Below are 14,041 nucleotides of genomic sequence, written 5' to 3'. Positions count from 1 at the left end.
TGTTTACCTGTGTTGTCCTGTATTTCTTTAAGGGAGTTATTTATGTCCTTAAAGTCCTCTATCATCATCATGAGATATGATTTTAAATCTAAGTCTTGCTTTTCCAGTGTGTTTGGATATCCAGTATTTGCTTTAGTGTGAGATCTGGGCTCCGATGATGCCAAGTAATCTTGGTTTCTGTTGCTTAGGTTTCTGCACTTGCCTGTCACCATTGGGTTGTCTCTGGTGTTACCTTGTCTTGCTGTCTATGACAGTGACTTGTCCCTCTTGTAAGTGTGTCAGCAGTCCTGTAGACTTGTTTTCTTTCAGCCAGATCAGGGTACAGTGGGCTGTGGGTAGCGACCAGAAGGGGCCTGTCCCAAACTGTTCCTGCCTTTGTGTGTCCTGAGGCCACCAGGCAGGTCGCTTGGAGCCGAACAGTTGGTCTTACCTGTGCTCTCAGGTGTGTCAGCGTTCCTGGGCACTGGCTTTCAGCTCTGGGTGGAGCAGAGAGCAGAGGGTGAGGACTAATCTTACATACTGTCTGAGTCAAGTACAGCAATTAACGAGCTTCCAGTGTACCATGTGCTTGTCAAAGACCAGTCAGTCCTCAGTGAGGCAAAGAAGTGCAGCAGTTCTAGGCCAGCCAGGGCTACACAGAAGACCTGCTTTAAAAAAGTAATTTTATAATTGTCCTAATTTGTGTGTACATGCACATACGTATGTGTGTGCATCTGCATGGGGGAGGCAGCTTTCAGGAGCTGGTTCTTTCCGATAGTGTGGGTATGGGGAACCAAACTTGGGTTGTTTGGGCTTTTCCTGCTGAGCTGTCTCACTCGCCTTTGTCCTTTTGTCTTGAATAACTGCGGTGGCTACAGCCTCCACCCCATGTTGTGTAACAGTGATGACATTCAGCAAGACGGAAGCGTTGCTACAAGTGTTGACGGGTGAGGTTGGTGGTAGATATGAAATAGAGAACTGTAGATAGGGAAGCGTGCAGTGCGTGAACACAAGGCCACTAAAGGGAGGCTCAGAATGAAACTGAAACGTGACGGATGCTCCGGTTGAATGTAGCGAGTGCTGGTAGGACAGGAAGGGGTGTAGTGCACTGTATGAGGTCAAGTGTTTGTCTATGTTACAACCACTGTCATTCTTTTCATTTTTATTTTCATTTTACTTTATTCTTTTCATTTTACTTTAAAAATTAATTTTTAAAAATTACGTTTGTATGTGTGTTACTGTATGCCATACATGTGCTAGTGCTTGAGGAGGCCAGAAGAGGGCGTTGGAATCCCCAGGACTGGAGGTCAGTGTGGTTGTAAGCTGAGCTGCCTCATATGGTGCTGGGAATTGAATCCTAACCCTCTGTGAGCAGTCAGTGCTTCCAACCTCTGAGCCATCTCTCCACCTCCCAGCTTAGCGGACTCTTAAAGTAATCCTGGGGTTGGTCAAGTGATGAGAGTTAAAGTTAATCTAGGTCAGAGCAAGGAGAGCTGAAGGACAGCAACCTGACTGACGTCAAAATGTAGGATCTTAGTTGTACTTCAGCCTTGTTACCGACTAGGAGTGATATCAGAGTGAAAGAAGGGTTAGATGTTAGGAAGACTACCACAGTGAAACAGCAGTACTGTGTTGATAAACAAGGCCTGCAGCATGGCTCTGTCAGTAAAGGCACCTGACGCCAAGCCTGCTGCCCCAAGCTCAATCCTCTGAGCCTGCGTGCTGTGAAGGAAGAGCTGACTCCTCCAGTATGGACTCTTACCTTCCCTCACACGCGCACACACACACACACACATATACACGCACAAACACACACATGTACAGGCATACACACATATACACGCACATGTACATGTTCGCGCACACACACGCACACACATACATATACATATGCACAATAAATAAATAATAAAAATGTTAGCGGGGGGGTGGGGGGGTTGGGGATTTAGCTCAGTGGTAGAGCGCTTGCCTAGCAAGCGCAAGGCCCTGGGTTCGGTCCCCAGCTACGGAAAAAAAAAATGTTAGCAGGACAAAAATCACCTTTACCATTGTTGAAAAGGCATAGAATTTACTGCATCTTACTATAAATAAAATTCAATAATATAAATCAAAAGCAAATATGATTATTGATGAAGCAGACTGCTATTTATTAAATTCAGAAGCAATTAAGATCGTCTGTATTGGGATGTTCAGATTGTAGTTTTGCTTATTCTGCTGAATGTAAAAAGACTAAGAGAAGACCAATTTTGAAGACCAAAATTTAGGAGCACCATTGAATTTTCTTATATTTATTTTTAAGACAGACAACTAACAAGGTATTAATTGACTCATAATTTTCTAAGTTAAGTATATTCTTTCAAAATCTAAGATCATTTTTAATGGGAAAAATATTATTTGACAGCCATAGAACTTTATACTTAGAAACCCAGGAAAATAAAAGCCTTACATTCTTTTCCTAACATCAGTCTATAGATGTGGTCACAGTACTGTGGAAACCCCATGGGAGACCGGAAGACAGCTCTGTTGGGATAATGTTGTCACTTGATAGTAAAGTTATTCTGGCCAGATCATGACTAACCGCTAGCAGAAATAAAGACTTAAGACACGCTCTCCTGTCAGGCAGGCTGAGATGAAGGACAAGAGTGTGTGTGTCCAGGAGAGGCCCTGAGGCAGGACTTCTCACACAACAGGGAGAGCAGAGGCAGCTGGCACAGATACTGCAGACCTTACACAGGTACCCTTGGATCTGTAACTCTCTTTATACAGACACTCCATAAATATTGAGAAGACGTGGGCAAGAACTCGAGCGCTGGCTGTAGGACGCTGGTGTCAGTATAATAGCTCACACGGACTACCCCCTAAGCATTGAAGACAGGCAGAGATGTAGAAAGCATTGAAGGTTTTTATGGCAAAAATATGGTAGGTAGAATTGTAAGTTGAAAAAGAATAAAAATGTAAAAATGTATAAAAATTGCCAGAAAAAAGTCCATAAAATCAACTATAGCTGTTATTTTTAGATGACAAAGTTACATTTTGGTTTTCTACTAATATATTTCTATAAGTATTCTTAAATGATGTGTGTACACTTTTATGATTGACATGTCGAATGCCTGTGTGTGCGTTCAGAAAATAACTGCTGTGGTAATTTGTTTTCAGTCTGTCCAGTGTCAGCCTCCCTTTAGCCAAGATAATCCCCATAGTGAACGGACAGATCCACTCCGTCTGCAGTGAGACACCCAGTCACTTCGTGCAGGTGAGTGAGGAGCGGGGAAACTGCAGACCAGCCGTGCTCACACTTGTCTCCAGAGCAAAAGTGGACCCCTGCTGCCATCATGTTTTAAAGTAGAGCCTGCATCCACATTCTGAGTGGTGCCTTGCCCACAAGAGTAGCACTTGACAGCAGCTTCATAGCAAGTCGTTTCCCCTGCTGCCCCCCTCCACTAGACTCTGGTGAACATGTCCCCGATTGGCCGAATTTGTGGCTCATTGTCCTTTGCATTAACAGTCAAGTTCTTCAGAGTTTGAAAAAAACCTTTAAAAATCTGGTAAATAAGATGTTTTCATAACTGGTACATTGCTGTTAGTAATGCATCAGCACTCTGCTCACTAAAGCTGGTCACAGAGTATGGAACGCTTCACCAGACTACTTACAGCCCCATGGTTTTTCCCTCTGAATTCATTCAGGAAAGCGTTTTAGTAAAAGGATGACTTTGAATCTATGTACTTTTTTCAGTCAGTGACAAACTTGAGAAGTGTATTGTAAGTTTAAAAGGTTGCACGGTATGCCTCAGTCACAAAGTGCTGTAGTGATGTGTTATGCAAGGAGTCTAAGGCCTCCACGGACATGTGATGTCTCCCTTGTGTCACTGTCTACAACGATGGAATGTGCGGTCTAGATAGACTTTCTCCTCTTGGGGCAGTGCAGAACCGATGATCAAGGGCTCCAGCCCATGTTGAGTCATTAGCCTGTCCTGTAGACCCAGGTGGCTGTGCCCTGTGCTCTCTAGTCACACCTCCCAAACCTAAGGGCTGGCCGTTCACGCTGCAGAAGAACTGGTGAAGAAGGCCGATGGCAGGTCCCGGAGTGGTAAGCCTTACACAGTTTTCCTGCTTCTCCCAACATCTCTGGCGTGACCTGTAACCATCCATTTTAACAAATTCATGAGAAATACAATGACGTATAATACAGCAGGTACAGCTTAAAGGCTTCAGGAATTTTGTACATTGCATTTTAATTTAAACCCATATAACTGATAACGGAAACAAAAAGGTAAGTTTTGGTGTCTGCATTTGTAGACATGAGTTTGAATGAGGGCCCATGGGCTTCACCAGACACTGTGTGGGGCTGTGGGCTTCACCAGACACTGAGTGGGGCTGTGGGCTTCACCAGACACTGAGTGGGGCTGTGGGCTTCACCAGACACTGAGTGGGGCTGTGGGCTTCACCAGACACTGAGTGGGGCTGTGGTAGTGAAGGCTGGGGTGTCTGGGACACGGTCCTCCTCAGCTGTTCAGTCCAATGGCTCAAGCGATGTGCTTTCAGTCAGCACTTCATTAGGATTTACAGACGTGGCTTTGGGAGTCCATGAAGATGAGGGATGGTTGATTTGATTCATGTGGAAATAGAAAACCTAAACCCACAAGGATCAATTGCAAGATAATAAGTAGAGATAAAAGCACAGCACTGCCCCGGATTGAAGGCTTAGGGGTCTTGCTGTTGGCCCCATGTAGCATCAAACTGTGTTTTTTGAATTGAGGTGAAAACTACAGAGGCAATGAAAACAACAGCAGGAAACCCACTCATGTGAAGGCCACATCTGGTAGCTCACTGCACGGTGTAAATGGCCGCAGAGCACGTGCAGCAGGTGTTTCAGTTGAGTACCAGGCCCGTCAGGTGTGGAGCAGGCTGGTCATAGAAACACAGGAGTGGAGCCCGCAGCCCCACACCCACAGGAGAGCAGTGAGTTAGCCAGCAGCTTGATTGGATAAAGGTGTGCTAGGGTTGGTAGGGCAGATTCCATTTAATGGTAAATGGGTTTTTGTTCATTTACTTGTGTGAGTAGTTCAGGGTGGAGACAGCCGGGGACTCCTCTGTGTCCATCTCTGTGTCTCTGGGCCCGGCTTGTGTTTTGGTTTTTAGTTATGGAAAAATCTCTAAGCTTTAGACATTTATATATTTTCATTTACACAATAAAATAATATAAGCAGAAAGCTGGGTGTGACATGCACATCAGTGCTGGGTGTGACATGCACATCAGTAACCCTGGCACTCAGAGGTTGAGACAAGGCGTGGCCTATGCCAAGACTGTGCTAAACCAAGAAAGACATCTTTGCATCTGACTACTTCCTCAGTTTACCCAGGTCCTCGGATGTGTGACATGCTCTGCAGAAGCAGCCTCAAGGGACAAACATACACAGGAAGACACGCCTTTCTGAGTTCACTTCCCAACATTTTAAAGGAAAACACTTTTATAGGTCTCAAAATACATTTAAAAGAAGATTTAGGAGAGCATCGTTGCTTCTTTCTAAACTGACACGATTAATGGAAGCTCTAGTAACTTCCACAGCTGATTCCTTTGAAGAGTCTGGGTTGTTTTGAGACAAATCCCCTTTTCCCATTTAATGCTGATACAGTCTGAGGTCCTGCTTTAAGGAAACGAGATTTCAGTTCACTAAAACAAAAGGTGCTTCTTCCCACAGCCTCATACTGAGAGAGAACTTGTGCTATAAAGTGTGCATTATGGTTTGTGTGTATGTGTTCATACAGAATAGACATATACTACATACATTAGAATCATTTGCTTTATTTTCTAGAAATAAGAAACTGACCAGTATTTCCTTTGATTTAGTGTAAGAAAAACTTCCCCTTCCCTTAGTCTCTCCTTGTTCTAAGTATACAGGGCTTCAAGGCAGGGGCGTTGCCTTGTAAAGATGGATTTTCCACCATCTAACCTCTCGCAATCTGTGCTGTCATCATCGTTACCAGGATCTGCTGATGATGGAGCAAGTGAAAGACTTTGCTGCCAACGTGTACGAAGCATTCAGCACCCCCCAACAACTGGAGAAATGATTGTTTTCTTTCAAGAAAAACCACAGTGGATTCATCTACATTAAAAAGTACTCTGAATAAATCACCTATACCTAGAGTGACAATTTGCAACCAAATGCCTAATAAAATATATTCTTGAGCCAAGTCTTCATCTCATAATGAAGTAGATTCATTTAGCACCTTACTGTATTTTTAATTCAGCACAGTCTACTTCCTCAGGTGTATCTAACTGTGCAGAGATCACGTCAGCATCAATCATGATTCCTTAAAGTCTGGATAGCTGATCCAAACAAGTAGGGCTTTTATACATACATGGAATGGAATGTGGTGTCCTTTCACACATGTAATGAGGGAAAATGTGTCTTGAAAAGGAGATCTAGGCTGTTTAACTAATTATGGCGTTTCCTGGACTCTGTAGTAAGCAAGAGCAAGCCAGATCCTCTTCAGTCGCCCTTAGAAGGCACCCGTGATTTGCTCACACATACCTACGCAGGGGCTTATCTTCTAGAAATGAGTGGGTTTCCACACCTGTGGTCACTTACTTCTCTGCACTGTCCTGTCAGTATTTATTTGCAGCATTTTCTAAGCTTCATTAGCAGCCCTCAGAAGGCTGCATATAGATTCTTCAAGCTAATGTTTATGTTGTTTACTCACAATTATTAATAATTACAGGTTTATTCATTTATGTATAAATTAATAACTTTGTATTGATTTTGAGTATAATAAGTTGTTACAATAAACTATTTTAATAAAATATAGTTTGGTTTAGTTAATAGTTTTTTAGCCATTAATTTATTTGTTCTTTAATAAGATTTTTGCTGTTTTTTTTTTTAAAGAGAGCATGCTAATTTTAACTGGTATATAGTTAATGCTTTCTTATAATTTTTTTCAGAAAAAATGTAAATAAAAACAAATTATCTCTTGTTTCTAGCTTACCTGTGGTTCTTCACAGAACATTAAGGCAGAACTGACTGAATCAAGTGTCAGCAATGGATTGGCTATCTCTGGTAATAGATTGTTCTCAGAACATAGTTTTATGTCCCTGCCACATTAAACAATAGAGCTAAATAGGAGAGGGTAGAAAATGAATTGTAAAGGTCTTTGTAAAGCTTGGCTGAGGTCTGTAACAAGACAACCATGTATAAAGAGGTCAGAAGGAACACACTTACTTTTTTTTAAATTTTTTTTTATTAACTTGAGTATTTCTTATTTACATTTCGATTGTTATTCCCTTTCCCAGTTTCAGGGCCAACTTCCCCCTAGCCCCCCCTTCCCCTTCTTTATGGGTGTTCCCCTCCCCATCCTCCCCCCATTGCCGCACTCCCCCCAACAATCACGTTCACTGGGGGTTCAGTCTTAGCAGGACCCAGGGCTTCCCCTTCCACTGGTGCCTTTACTAGGATATTCATTGCTACCTATGAGGTCAGAGTCCAGGGTCAGTCCATGTATAGTCTTTAGGTAGTGGCTTAGTCCCTGGAAGCTCTGGTTGCTTGGCATTGTTGTTCATATGGGGTCTTGAGCCCCTTCAAGCTCTTCCAGTTCTTTCTCTGATTCCTTCAATGGGGGTCCTATTCTCAGTTCAGTGGTTTGCTGCTGGCATTCGCCTCTGTATTTGCTGTATTCTGGCTGTGTCTCTCAGGAGAGATCTACATCTGGCTCATGTCGGCCTGCAATTCTTTGCTTCATCCATCTTGTCTAATTGGGTGGCTATATATGTATGGGCCACATGTGGGGCAGGCTCTGAATGGGTGTTCCTTCGGTCTCTGTTTTAATCTTTGCCTCCCTATTCCCTGCCAAGGGTATTCTTGTCCCCCTTTTAAAGAAGGAGTGAAACATTCACATTTTGATCATCCGTCTTGAGTTTCATGTGTTCTGTGCATCTAGGGGAATTCAAGCATTTGGGCTAATAGCCACTTATCAATGAGTGCATACCATGAACACACTTACTTTTAACATTCCATAAGATACACTGATATTGTCATTTCTGACTGAGTAAGAAAGAAATTGCCTTTTGGAACATTAAGGGAAACTATATATGGAATAGGCCATGCATCTCTTCCAAAAATGCCCAGGTTTCCACCAGAGAAACTTTGAGATCACACAGGTATCGTCTTGTCAGAAGAAAATGGTTGAGCAGAAAATTATCACCTGGAGTCATCAGCACCTGCAGAGTCGAGGGCATTGGCGAGGTGGCAAGGTTTAAAAGCGGTGAGATGACCTATGCATACACAGGACGATTTGCTCCTATGACCCTCTGTCTGAAGCACTTTGGTTAAAGGTGACTTAAAACAGCTATCATAAAGCCTTAGACATTTTAACTTAAAAATCCAAACATTCTCAATTAGTATTTCTCATAGGATCTAGGCCCTGTCTCATTTTTCAGGGTGCATCTGTGTTCCCCAGTAGCAATTACACATACCCTTCCCAGTAAGTGTACTTACTGCCTTTCTGCTAAAAATCCCATGTAGCATCCATGTAGGTTATATTACACTTCCCCATCTCTTAGTTCTTAGTTACACACATTGATCCAACAGTATACTTTTCTTTAAAGGCAACACTTATATCTAGTCATCCCACAGTATTCAACTTGCAGTCAAGAAAACTGCAGTTCTCCAGTCATTAGCTTACACAATCAAGGTAACGAAATAGTCCACAGGCAGAACTGGTTTGTATTAGTCTCCTAGGGCTGCCATAGTAAATCACTGTTAAATGGATTACTTGAAACACCAAAAATCCTTTTTCAAAAAAATTCTACTGAGAAATCTAAAACAAAGGTGTCAGCAGGACTATACTCCCTCTAAGTCTCTGGAGAAATGTTTTGTTCTTTGCACACCTTCAGATTCTGGTCGTACCTTTTGTTTTTAGAAATAGAACCCTAATCATGTCTGTCCTTTCCTACGGTGTAAGTGTCCATTCCCCATCCAACATGAGCTCCTTTCACAACTTAATTACATTAATAAAGCCTTCACTCTTAAGATCACATTTTGGAGGTTCAGGAGATGGACATTCAGCCCACTGTAGCCACACAACTAAGCTTTGGTACACGCGCACGCACACACCACGTGGGAACAGGACTGGAGGGTGTGCCGCTCCCTGGAAACCGTTGCTTATCCTAGCCTTCGGTCAGCAGGAAACGAGCATTAGCTAATTAGTGGATTGTTTGAACGGACATTGTTGCTTCTACGTGTTTCCCCTTCCTGACATAGTAAATAGACTTATTATAGGTGCGTAAACCTGAGAAGGCCATTTATTTTGCTTGGAGATAAGGCAGGCAAATTCTTATCTACCCCTGTTTTTCACTTAACAAAAGTGACGTGAATTTTTTCCTAATTCATAGCTTTTTGAACACGCTGACCTTTTAGAGCAGCCCTGTCACTGCAGTATGGCATCCACAAGAAACTCCTAAATTTAGAACTGGAAACTCAACATCAGTGTCTATTTTGTTCAACCCGGTGATCTAGTTTGCTTTGACTTCAATATTTAGACTAAGTATAAAATCCAACTGACAGCTCTAAGGGAAAGATAAATTGTAGGACCAAAGACTGTTACCTGATGTAGTAATTAAGGACCTGATTTTTAATTGTCCTGATAATTCTTCTCTTCCATACCACAGATGATTTAATAATATGACTTAGTGATTTTGAATCCTTATCAAACTTACAGAAATAAATCTAGGACATTTCGCCCGGAAGCAAAGTAGACCCTAAGTAGATTAGAATTCCGATGGTCACGCAGGTTTGTTATGTAGTCTGGTTATTGGCAGTGCATCCTATCAGCCCCTCTGAATGCCGAGACATATTTTATAGTGTCTCTCTCTCAAAGCTCATGTGATGTCTAATTTGCATCACAAATTAAAATTGTCTAATGTCAACTAGATTGCAATTGCCAAGAGTTGTCTTCGGTCCTGAGTGCTGTAGTGAGAAGATTCCCCCTAAATGTAGGTAGCTCCATTCCATGGACTGGAATGCCAGTCTGAATAAAAATTATAAGATGGGTGGAGAACAAGCATTCATCTTTCTATTTCCTGACAATGCAGCCAGCTGCTTCATGCTTCTGCCCACATGCCTGAGGGTTCCCCATGAGGCGCTGAACCTTTTAATTGTGAGCCAAAATAGACCTTGTCTTAAGTTGCCTTCGTTAGGCATTTTGTCAAAGCAAGGCAATAAGTAATACGGAAAATGTGTACCAAGAAGCACCGTGTGTTCGTCTGCCCTCAGAACTGCTTTATAGGGGGCATGTGGTGGAGTTTGGAGTTTCCTGCTAAAGCAACACTAGATAGGGAAGGGGATGGGATAGGGGGTTTATGGACGGGGAACTGGGAAAGGGGATAACATTTGAAATGTAAATAAAAAAATTATCCAAGAAAAGAAAATCACTAGATCAAAACAAAGAAAGAAACACTAGATAACAGGCATGCACAGGTAGGGCTCAATCCAGTGGGAATCCAGAAAATGAGAATTCGAAGACAAGTATAGTGAAATCCCAACGCACAAGGCTTCAGGGGGGAATGGAGATTCTTTGGAAACAAAACAACCCTTGGCTGCTTTTCTCTTGCATCCTGAAAATGTGACTGAAGCAAGAGCAAAGAGGAACTTAAGAACCCGACTGACTCCATTTTATAGGCAGCAGCCATTATGCTGTATTGCTTAAAATAAGTTTCCATTTACTGTAAGAGCTGAGTTGCTGTTTTTCAGTCTGTTTTCCTGGAACCTGACCTGCCCCAACCCATGACCTTGACTTGTTTTTTTAGACCCTGGCCCTTCCTGACCCTCCATCTCCTTCCCTGACCCTCCTTGGCCCTTTCTGACCCTTCCTGACCCTCCTTGGCCCTTCCTGACCCTCCCTCTCCTTCCCTGACCCTCCTTGGCCCTTTCTGACCCTTCCTGACCCTCCTTGGCCCTTTCTGACCCTCCCTGACCCTCACTGACCCTCTCTAATTATATGGTGGGTTTTTTGTTGTTGGCATTTTTCTGTATTTCCTTATTGTCCCATTGTCTCTCTTCTATCAAACTGTTTTTACAACTCCTTGTGATTTTACTCCTTAACAGAAACCCACAAAATGGATTCAGGGCTGCCCTCTTTAACTGGAATTAGGAGACAGTTGCTGGCCAGCTCTTGGTGTTCTTCAATAAAATCAGGCTTGCTTCAAATATGGCCCAAAATTGTAGCAGCAATCTTACTCTCACCCGGTGGGATTAGTGTAATGAAGTATGGCAGAGAAAACTTAAGACATTTAACAGCTACTCTGTTGCTTGCCGCTCTGAGAACAGAATGGTAAAGCTTCACTGAGGTAAACAATGAGTTTAAAGCTTCAGACAAGAGGGTCTGAGGAAAGAAAGCAGCTGCAACTGTTAAGAGTTTTACAATATCAAAGAGAAACCTCTCTGTGCTGCTAACAGTAATAGTAAATTGTGTACCTATCAAGGACTCCAGCTCGTGAAAGTGTACATTTAATGGTGAAAGGTAAGACAGTAAAAGGCTTCACACAACCTCTGAGGGAAGGACTTCAGCTAGCACAGTCAGCAGAGGCCAGCACCGATGTGGCAGAAAGAAGCCTGACTACTTCTAGAGCAAGCAACGGCAGCACCCGTGTAATTTTCCAAACATGTCAAATGCGAAGGTTAGGCTGTCATGGAGGCTTGCACTTCTGAGATCTGGCAACGTATGGCAGTGCTGGATTTCTTTCAAGAAGACCCTGAAAGGGCCTTTGAAGACCATTGCTTGAGGCTATAAAAGTGAAGCCGTACTGGTAATGGAGACCCCAAGATATCAGAGACATCCACTGAGGAAAGCTACAGAGTAGACCCAGTCTAAGAGACAGCCTTACATGTGCTGAAACTTAAGGGGTAAGGCTATGCAAGGCTGTTGGAACCTGCATGGTGTTATTAAAAATCCTTTAGGATTAGATGTTCTGCTGGGTTCTGGTCTTGCTCTGATCCAGTCTTTCCTCACTGTATGCGCCAAGCACACCACTCACCACTTTTGAAGTAGGAGTGCTCTCTCTCTCTATTTGTAGGTTGGACATCTGTAACTTGGGTTTTAATTATATAACAGTTCATACTTAAACAAAATTGGGCTGGTTTGTATATGCTTGGCCCAGGGAAGCCAAATGTGTCACTGTGCGTGTGGTCTTTAAGACCCTCATCCCAGGGCTGAAGAGATGGCTCAGTGGTTAAGACCACAAGGCGGCTCACAACCATCTGTAATGAGACCCCATGCCCTGTTCTGCTGTGTCTGAAGACAGCTATAGTGTACTTATATATAATAAATAAATAAATCTTTTAAAAATAAAAAGACCGGGCTGGAGAGATGGCTCAGTGGTTAAGAGCACCCGACTATTCTTCCAGAGGTCCTGAGTTCAATTCCCAGCAACCACATGGTGGCTCACAACCATCTGTAAAGAGATCCAATGCCCTCTTCTAGTGTGTCTGAGACAGCTACAGTGTACTTATATATATAATAAATGAATAAATCTTTAAAAAAAATAAAAATAAAAAAAAATAAAAAGACCCTCATTCTAGCTGCCTGAAAGCCAGTATTCTATTAGCAGCCTTCAGAAAAAGATTTAGAACCCTCAGCTCCTCCTGCACCATGCCTGCCCGGGTGCTGCCATGTTCCCACCTTGATGTTAAAGTACAGAACCGGGGTTGGGGATTCAGCTCAGTGGTAGAGCGCTTGCCTAGGAAGCGCAAGGCCCTGGGTTCGGTCCCCAGCTCTGAAAAAAAGAACCAAAAAAAAAAAAAATTACGGAACCTGTGAGCCAGCCCCAATTAAATGTTGTCCTTATAGGAGTTGCCTTATTTACATTTCTTTTTTTTTCTCCATCTTTATTAAATTGGGTATTTCTTATTTACATTTCAATTGTTATTCCCTTTCCTGGTTTCCAGGCCAACATCCCCCTAACCCTTCCCCCTCCCCTTCTTTATGGGTGTTCCCCTCCCAACCCTCCCCCCATTACCGCCCTCCCCCCAACAGTCTAGTTCACTGGGGGTTCAGTCTTGGCAGGACCAAGGGCTTCCCCTTCCACTGGTGCCCTTACTAGGCTATTCATTGCTACCTATGAGGTCAAGAGTCCAGGGTCAGTCTATGTATAGTCTTTGGGTAGTGGCTTAGTCCCTGGAAGCTCTGGTTGCTTGGCATTGTTGTACATATGGGGTCTCGAGCATCTTCAAGCTCTTTCAGTCCTTTCTCTGGTTCCTTAAACGGGGGTCCCATTCTCAGTTCAGTGGTTTGCTGCTGGCATTCGCCTATGTATTTGCCATATTCTGGCTGTGTCACCCAATTTAATAAATATGGAAAAAAGTTTAAAAATTAAAAAAAAATAAATCTTACATAAACAATTAAAAAAAAAAAAAGAGTTGCCTTGATCATGGTGTCTGTCCACAGCAGTAAAACCCTAAGTCAGATGTTGGTACCAGGGAGTGGGGTGTTGCTGTGAGAGAGAAGGGAAATGGAACAAGGAAAAGAGGGTAGGGTTATTTGTCCTGGGGAACAAAGGACTGCTTCTAGCGAAAGAAGAGACAGAGACAGAGATGGAGACAGATGTGGCTGGCCCATAGGCAAATTGTGGGAAACCTGTGTTAGGATGAGGTGTTCAATTTTTTTTTTTTTTTCGGAGCTGGGGACCGAACCCAGGGCCTTGCGCTTGCTAGGCAAGCGCTCTACCACTGAGCTAAATCCCCAACCCCCAATTTTTTTTTAAATGGAGGAAAGGGTTTATTTGACTTACACTCACATATCACAGTCTATCATTGAAGGGAATCAGGACTGGAACTCAAATAGGGCAGGAACCTAGAGGTAGGACCTGATTCAGTGGCCATGAATGAGTGATGCTTATTGGACTGTTACTGGAGGTTTCGATTGCTGGACTTCAATACTTTGATAGCTGGACCTTGGTAGTCAGCCTCAGGAGGAGGGAGTGAACAACAAGGGAGCAGATCTTGTGTAGCTTTAGGAATGCAACCCAACAGGGTTTTGTTTTGTTTTGTTTTGTTTTGTTTTGTTTTGTTTTGTT

At 43.0% G+C, this 14,041-nt stretch overlaps 1 protein-coding gene across 2 annotated transcripts in view; it reads left to right on the top strand.

Annotated features, from left to right (window-relative positions):
- Positions 1-6,781, top strand: part of Pex3 (peroxisomal biogenesis factor 3) — a 42,127-nt gene extending 35,346 nt beyond the window's left edge. The window contains exons 11-12 of one of the 2 annotated variants that reach the window (XR_015643326.1): positions 3,136-4,347; positions 4,918-6,171. Coding sequence is in view for 1 of the 2 variants with exons in the window: in NM_031350.2 (NP_112640.1) it covers positions 3,136-3,232; positions 5,965-6,048 (181 nt within the window). In the remaining variant the exon portion in view is untranslated. 2 annotated transcript variants of the gene reach the window in all.
- Positions 6,782-14,041: the final 7,260 nt, after the last annotated feature.

Source organism: Rattus norvegicus, chromosome 1 (genome assembly GCF_021556685.1).
Source record: "Rattus norvegicus strain SHRSP/BbbUtx chromosome 1, alternate assembly SHRSP_T2T, whole genome shotgun sequence".
Lineage (NCBI taxonomy): Eukaryota > Metazoa > Chordata > Mammalia > Rodentia > Muridae > Rattus > Rattus norvegicus.
Note: the sequence above shows the minus strand (reverse complement) of the source record. Positions and strands in the feature narration are given on the sequence as shown.